At 47.6% G+C, this 7,886-nt stretch overlaps 2 protein-coding genes across 7 annotated transcripts in view; one reads left to right on the top strand and one right to left on the bottom strand.

Annotated features, from left to right (window-relative positions):
• The window catches only part of Diablo (diablo IAP-binding mitochondrial protein), a 13,294-nt gene extending 7,781 nt beyond the window's left edge, over positions 1–5,513 (top strand). For all 3 annotated transcript variants that reach the window (XM_031337822.1, XM_031337824.1, XM_031337823.1), the window contains exon 6: positions 4,718–5,513. In XM_031337822.1, the coding sequence (XP_031193682.1) occupies positions 4,718–4,914 (197 nt within the window). In that variant the 3' untranslated portion in view covers positions 4,915–5,513. The remainder of the gene's footprint in view (positions 1–4,717) is intronic.
• A 113-nt stretch (positions 5,514–5,626) lies between these two features.
• The window catches only part of B3gnt4 (UDP-GlcNAc:betaGal beta-1,3-N-acetylglucosaminyltransferase 4), a 3,336-nt gene continuing 1,076 nt past the window's right edge, over positions 5,627–7,886 (bottom strand). For 3 of the 4 annotated variants that reach the window (XM_031337818.1, XM_031337820.1, XM_031337821.1), the window contains exon 2: positions 5,627–6,834. In XM_031337818.1, coding sequence (XP_031193678.1) covers positions 5,772–6,824 — 1,053 coding nt within the window. In that variant the 5' untranslated portion in view covers positions 6,825–6,834 and the 3' untranslated portion in view covers positions 5,627–5,771. Of the gene's footprint in view, positions 6,874–7,886 lie in introns of all 4 variants that reach the window. The other variant, XM_031337819.1, reaches the window with a different exon arrangement.

The following is a 7,886-nucleotide window of genomic DNA, read 5'->3' as shown; positions in this document are numbered from 1 at the left end:
AAAAAAAAAAAAAAAAAAAAAAAAAAAAAAAAAAAAAAAAGCAAAGCAAGAAAATGTTTTTCCTTTCTGTACCAAGATGTGATTTGTGTGTCACTGTCAATCCAGTGGACCTAAGAGACATGATTAAATGGTCAATATGTAATCGGATCCAGTCCCAAACCAGATGGGTACTTCTTGTTACCTCAAAATATCAGTTTGGGCTTTATAGTGTTAAGTTGTAAAAGTGATGTTTTTAAGTAGTGAGGTGATCTGTTTGTTTTGCATGAGACAGGGTTTCTCTGTGTGAAGTCCTGGCTAGCCTGGAACTCGATTTGTAGATCAGGCTGGCCTCAAACTTACTGAGAGATCTACCTGCCTCCCAAGTGCTTGGGATTAAAGATGGTGTGCCGCCGCTACCACCACCCAGCTGAGGAGAGTGTTGAGCAGGGCCTCTGCAGCTCAAGCCAACATCAAGCTTCCAGTTACCCTCCTACCTCAGCCTCCAGGTGCTGGGGCTGTAGGCATGAACCACCATTCCCAGCAGGCTTTACTTTTTTGGAAAGTCAGTGCTATATAATTGTATTTTGTACCATATTGCAGAAAAATGAGAACACTTAAAACTTGAGAAATAAGAGATATGAGCATAAAAGTGTTGTCAGAGGAGCAGCTCACCACGTCATGGTGGGCAGCTTCCCAGGTGGTGCTGAGGATGAACTGCATCAGAGCCTCCTAGGCGTCCTCCACCACTACTACAGAAAAAAATTGTTCAGAAATATTAAACTGTGGGCCAAAATGTTAAACTGTGTAGGATACTAGAAAGAGGAAGCAGAACCAAACTGTAGCATTTGGTTTACCCTGCAAAAGTAGATGCAAGATAGTTGATAACAGACTAAAATTATATATTCGGTTAAACAGGCTTTCCACATATATCTGCCTCCACTCCTGGAAGTATGATTCATGAGTCAAGTTTGAAAGGAGAAACTTGGGGAAGTTTGACTTAAAGTAGGAGTTTGGGAGTGAAGGCATGGAGAGCTTTTGAGAGGTCCTGGGTCATGCACCGAGAAAAGGAGTGGGAAGTGGGGGCAGAGAAAACATGACAGATGTAGTTGAGGCAGAAGATAAAATAAACTCCAAGCAGTGGTGGTGCACAACTTTAATCTCAGCACTGGGGAGGCAGAGGCAGGAGGATCTTTCTATGAGTTCAAGGCCAGCCTGGTCTACAAAGCTAGTTCTAGGACAGCCATGGCTACACAAAGCAACCCTGTCTCAAAAAAAAAAAAAAAAAAAAAAAAAAAAGAAAGAAAGAAAGAAAGAAAGAAAATACAGAAATACAGACTAAGGGATTGGGGAGCTAGTATACTGCCTGAGTTCAATCCACAGCACTTATGTAAAAGCTAGGCATACCCTTGTAAGTCCTAGAGAGGTGACCCCTGGGGCTCAGTAGTCAGCTTAGTGAGTCTGAGGTCTCAGTGAGACACACACCCAAGCTTAGCCTCTGACACGTGCGCTCCCACACATGCACAAGATACAAAGCAATATGTAGGAACAAGGTCAACAGTACTCATAAGAATGAGCCTATAAATAACAGGCTGGGCCAGCAAGCAAGATGGCATAACAGATTAAGCCACTTGCCACCAAGCCTAATGACCTGATTTCAATTTCTGAAATCCACATAGTTGAAAGAAGACTCTTAGAAGTTGTCCCCGACTTTCACCTGCACACTGGTACCACACATGAGTATGAAAAAGTTGTAAACTTTTTATAGAAGCATACCTGAAACAAAATAGCACAGAAAGGTGGGAAATGATGAAAACCGGAAAAGCGGCTGCCGCCCTCAGAAGCTAACAGCAATGTCAAGAGGAACTCAGGGACAGAGCAGCAAGGCAGAAACACACAGACTCCCAGTGAAAGACTTGGGAAACATCCTGTCTTCTACCTAGTGAGTGAGGCAGGGTCTCAGTCAGACCAAGAGCTCACCAGGGTATTAGCATCACTAGGCAGCTTGCTCTGAAGGTTGGCCCTCCATCTCTGCCTTCCAAGGCTGGAAGTACAAGTTGCTCATCTTTCCCACCCACCATTCACATGGGTTCTGGGATCCAAACTCTGTAGTTTACCACTGAGTCATCTCGACAGCTTTTTCAGATTTAAAAAAAATAAACACCCAGGCATACATGGCTCACGAACATACACACACATGCGCGCACACACACAATATAAAGTGTTGACTTGCTTCCTAAAAAGTACATATGCATTTAAGACAGAACATATAAAGTTTGATTGTGTACCATTGATTCACTCACTGACCTTTAGCCCACTACCAACATTCCTGGCTTCTCAAGTTTAAACATGGTTCCTGGGATGAGACTGTTGCTCAGTGGCAGCTCCTTGACATGTGTGAGGTTTAACACCTCAAAAAAACAAGAGCCCTTCAGTATCTCAAGCTAGGGGGCAGGAGAGGTGGCTCAGTGGTTAGAGTGCTTGCTGCCCTTGCAGACCCACATCAGGCCACTCACAGCTGCCTCACAGTAAGTGCAGATTTAAGGGACCCGGTGTCCTCTTCTGGTCTCCACAGGTACTTCAAACATGTGGCATCCACTCACATAGACAACCAAAAATATTTTAAAAGCAATCCCAGGCTAAAGAAGGAATTACTAGAAATTTAAAAATGTTTAGAATTCTGAGAACAAGTCCAAATCTGTAATACAACCAGGGGTTTCTAAAATAGCTCCGGGGCGGGGGTCACCTCAGCGACCTGCTGCACAAGAAAGAGGGCCTGAGTTTGTACCCCCACCTTCCATGTGAAACACATCTGTAACCCCACATTAGGAAGGATCCTTGGACCTTGATGGAAGCCTAGCCAGTTAATGGTCTTCTGGCTCCGTGAGAAGCCCTCTCAGAGTTATATGGAGACCCCTCACCTCCACACATGACATGCTGTACTACCAGGAGAGGTGGGGGGAGTGCTGGGCTCTTTCCTGCCGTAGGTACCAAATAGAAGTTAGACTTTAACTCAGTAAGTTGTACAAAAAGTGAACTTAGAGGCTGTGAGATAAGGGTGCGGATACCCTGAGTGTGATCCCCAAGAGTGTGGAAGAACAGATTGCTGCAAGCTGTGCTGACTTCCACAGGCACACCCAGCCATTTAGTAAGTAAACTAAGAAAAGCACTAGTGAAAAGGAGGCTCAAAAACAGGCAAAAGCAAAAATGTGAGCATAAGATTAACTAGGCAGGGTCAGAAAAGGTTAAAGCAGATGAAGGTGGGTGTGAACTCAGAGGAGGGATGGGCATCTGGACTGGATTTGGGTTGTGACAGTCTTTAAGGCACTAATCACACTAGTGATACTTTGCAATAAAGGACATCATTGTAACTTTCACACAAAGAGACACTTTGTCAAGTGTTTAAAAGGTGCTCTGGCCAGTCACTGCAGGGATATAGTATTGCCAGAATCAAAAAGGAGCCAGCTGTGCATACAGCTGTGAATTGTGAGCTCTGCCATTTGCGTAGCACCACAGAGAATGGAGAAATTGGGCTGAGCTAGCTCAGCAGATAAAGGCTCCTGCCACCAAGCTTGGCCACCTGAACTAAGTCCCTGGGACCCAAATAGCTCCCACTAGCTGTCCTCTTGACTTCCACATGCACACTGCCTCTACCTTGAAATAAAATAATTATTAAACATTAGCACCATCTGACACATTACACAGCTAAGAACTAGATGGTGTTCCCCAAGAGCCTACATTCTAATGTTAAAAGAGCAGCATTTCAATAAGATTCATGATCTAAGTACAAAAGCATTTGGTTTCTCCCTTAAGAAAAAAATGTTAAACAGAATAAAAGCAGCACTCAAAAACCACATAAATCTTCTCATAAATCCAAAATAGGTTGAAGAACTAAGGAATCTATAGGAGACTAATAATAATGAAAGTTGAAATTCTATTCAGAGATGGGCACCAAGCCCGTTTATTCTAGGGGTTAGTTAGGTACTCAAAAACTAAAATTCCAGGAGAGATGGCTCAGTTGGTAACATGCTTGTTGTACAAACATGACACCCCAAGTTCAGATGTCTAGCACCCATGCAGAAACAAACTGAGCGTGGCACACCTGCAGTACACCCACGGTGCTGGGTCTCTCATTTCCTGAGGGCTTGCCTGGCTAACCGAGTCATCAACCCAGGCTCAGTGCTGACAAACCTGTGGTGTAAATCCTATGAAGCCAACAGCACGGACACCAAGCTGAACCCAGGGCGGCTCAAAACTAACAGTTGAGTCTGACTAACTTGTAAATAGAGTGCAAGTCAGATGCAGTGATAGCTGAACATACACCCACAGCAGTATGTGCAAATGTAGCTCCGCCTGGGTGTGGCGGTGCACCTTAGCAGTTGAGACTGGAAAATTCAAGGCCAGCTGGGATGTATAGGGAGACCAGTTTTTTGTCTTAACAATTAGGTGCATGTGAATGCAGTTGTCCCCAGAGTCCAGGACATCAGATCCCCTGGAGCTTGAGTTGTAAAGATAGTTGTGAGCCGCCTAACACGGGGTGCTCCCCAACCTGGGTCCTCTGGAACAGCAAGCACTCTTGCCCACTCAGTCTCTGCAGCATCCAATACCCCACGCAGACCTAAGCTCAGAACCCAGGATGTCAGGGAAGTAGCCTCACGAGGGCTGCGCTGCTAGCCTCAGGCCTTCACGTGTGACTTGTGTCCTTACTCTGGTGCTCAGTGCAACTGTTCATCTTTTCCAGGAGCAGATCAGGCCTCCATAACTGCCAGGAATCACATCCAGTTGGTGAAGTCACAGGTGCAGGAGGTACGGCAGCTATCCCAGAAAGCAGAAACCAAGCTGGCTGAGGCACAGACACAAGAGCTACACCAGAAAGCACAGGAAGTGAGTGATGAGGGGGCTGACCAGGAAGAGGAGGCCTACCTGCGTGAAGATTGAGGGCTTGAGCCCAGTGCCCTGTCCATCCACTCTGGGGAAAGCAGGTGGTCCATCCACCTAATGTCCCAACTCTGCAGAGGCTATAGGTCCTGCCGTTGACAGTCAGACCAGAGCCTTTTGTGAGCTGTGCCTGGCCCTCTCTGCTCGCAGCCTCTATGGCCTGGTTCTTGGCTCTTTTCTCAGGCGTGGTTCAGCGCTGTACCCTCAGCACATCTCTCTTGCTGATCTTTTACCTCACATCCAAACATTTCACCAACATGGGCCAATAGAGGAGGGGCCTTTTCTGCCACACCCTTAAGTTCAATAGCTGTCTAACTACAGTTTTTAATGTTACTCAGATGTTAAGTGTGATTTAGTGCTTTCTCCTCCACGGGGAGGGGGAGCTTGTCTAGTTTGTAACATTTCTGTGTTTATAATGTCTTTCTCCCTGTGAGCACAGCTCAGCTAAGGAGTTACTCAGAGCGTGAACAGTTCGCCTGGTGCTCCCCACAGGACCTTCTCTAACACGTGCTTCTTGTTCGTTCCTTCTTTGAATTTCTCTGCTGTATCCAAAGGAAGACAAGTTTGGTGTTTGCATTAAAAAGAGAGTCAGTCTTCGGGCTGTCATGTAGCATTTTTCCTGCCCTGCCTAGGCGGTGCAGTTGTAGGGGCTCTGGGCCCTAAAGCTTCCTGGCAGCATACACTCCCATTCAGCACATGCTAGACAAGTTTGCCAGGTTTTAGCACTTTTAATCAAATAAGGTTGGTAGCTGTAAGTCATTTCCTGCTGACCAGCAGGGACCAGTTTTCAGTATTTGTTTCTCCTGGTGATAGGAGTTTAGTCACTCTAAAACTGTTGCTCAACCCACCCCTCAGGGTTAGGGTTTGTGGGTAGCTACACACTCGAGCCTCTCATCTGTCACCAGTGCCCACATAGTCCACATCTCCAGGGGGCTTAGACGGTGCACCAGCAGGAGCCCTCTGTACAGACAAGGGTCCCTGGGGTTGAGGGGCTGTTGGATTCCAAATGTCTTGAAGCCAGCATGGTGTATGGGAGTCACCCCCAGCTTCCTCAGGCACATCCCCACAAAGACATCATCAATGGGGAAGAGTTCTGCCTCCTCCATGGCTATGTGAAGATGCCTCACAGTAGCCTGGGACATAACATAGCCTCCTCCTCCTGCATAAGGTGGATAGTGGCGGGCCCTGTACATAGAAAATGGGATGAAATATTTCACTTTGGTGTTCCTGTTGGGCCGGGCCAGGCGGATGACATCTCCCACTAGGAGGTCCTGGGCCGGATCCCAGCCCTGCAAGAACTCAAGCACATTGGGAACATGGATGAAGACATCGTCATCTCCCTTTAGTATGAAATGGGCCTGTGTGCAGGCCGCAGCTATCCAGCGCTGCACATGCAGCTCCTTGAGAGTCAAGTTGAAGAAGTCCTCAGCAAAGTCCCACTGTAAGATGTCATCGAACTGCCAGCTCTCATAGGACAGCAGCTGGGCCGGGGGCACAGGCCCTGCCACCCCCAGGAGGAACACCAGCTTCAGCTGCCGGCCCCTAGCCCAGCTCCCAGCCCGGCCCCAAGTGCTTCGAATGGCTGAACGCTGTTCAATATGAGCAGGCTGTGACTTGATGACTAGGAGCAGGAAGGTGTCCCTGGCACACTCCGAAGGCTCCAGCAAGATGGAGAAGTTTCGGCAGTGTCGATAGGTTAAGAAAAGGCGATGACGGCTGGGCAGGGACAGGGAGGCATTAACAATTGTTAGGTTGGGTGAGCACTGACTGTGGTGGGACCTTGGCAGTACCAAGAACTTCTGGCGGGCCTTGGAGATGCCTGCTGGTATGCGGTCCTTCAGAAAGAGCAAGTAGCTGAGCAGTAGAACCACAAGACTGCAGAACAGCACACAGCCCAACCTGCGTAACATAGTCGAAGCCCTGTGGGGAGAGAGCACCTGAGCCAGGCTCACACAGTCCCTGTTTCGGGAGCAAAGTGAGTTACTTGCAACCCTTCGGCTAAGTCCTTGCCCACCTCTAGGATTTTTGTCTTGGTTTTCAAAACCAGGTCTTGTTTTTGATTAAGCCCGTGTAGCCTTGAAGTAGTGACAAGTCTCTTGCTTCAGCCTCTCCAAGAGCTGAGATTATGGGGTTGAGCCACTCTGCAGAGGTGCTCCCTGGGGAAAAGACTTAAACCGTCTGCCCTGCCAGCCCTCACCTGCCTCCTGCCACCTTCTTGGCAGGGCTCAACATTTTCCTCCCATGTGGCTTGTAGCTATTCTAAAGCTGAGACAATAAACATTCTCAAGTTACCATATGGAATCTTAGAGGAAATAGCATAGCTGTAGTCCTGTGTTGCATGCGTTATAAGCATGAAACCTGATATTTGATCCACAGCCGAAGCCTGGCGTCAGCCTGATCTCTGGCATGTCCTGCAGTGAGTTTCTGGGTAATATAGCCCTGAAACATCAGAGTCCCAGGCCTCTTGGGAGAGGGAACTGCATGACAGGATAACAGGCAGTGGTGGGTCACAAAGCATGAGGAGATGTCCAGAGGAGAGGCTCATAACCAGGAATCAAAGAATAAAGTAAAATAGTATTCACCAGAGTAGTTTGCCCAAGGTCTGATCACCCTTACTTTCATTTATCACTCCAGGCCACTGCCCATTCTGACTTTTCTCTCCAAGGCAGGGTCTTTGAAGTATGCCTTAACCCACCAGCCTTACTAGTTTACCAAATGAGCTTCATGCCCAAATAACCTTAGACTTGCAGTGTGGCCACCTGATCGACCTGCCTCACCTCCCCAGTGCTGGGATCACAAGCGGGGCTTTATGTGGTGCTGGGTGAATGCACACTACCCAAGCTCTACAACCAAGGCATACTCAGTAGCTCTCCTTCCCCTGGAGGCTGGAGTCAGAGCCAGAGCCACACCTAAGTATAGGGAACAGAGGTACTGGTGTAGCAGCCAAATCCCTGAATACACATTACCATATC

This window comes from Mastomys coucha, unplaced genomic scaffold (assembly GCF_008632895.1).
Source record: "Mastomys coucha isolate ucsf_1 unplaced genomic scaffold, UCSF_Mcou_1 pScaffold22, whole genome shotgun sequence".
Taxonomy (NCBI): Eukaryota; Metazoa; Chordata; class Mammalia; order Rodentia; family Muridae; genus Mastomys; species Mastomys coucha.
Note: the sequence above shows the minus strand (reverse complement) of the source record. Positions and strands in the feature narration are given on the sequence as shown.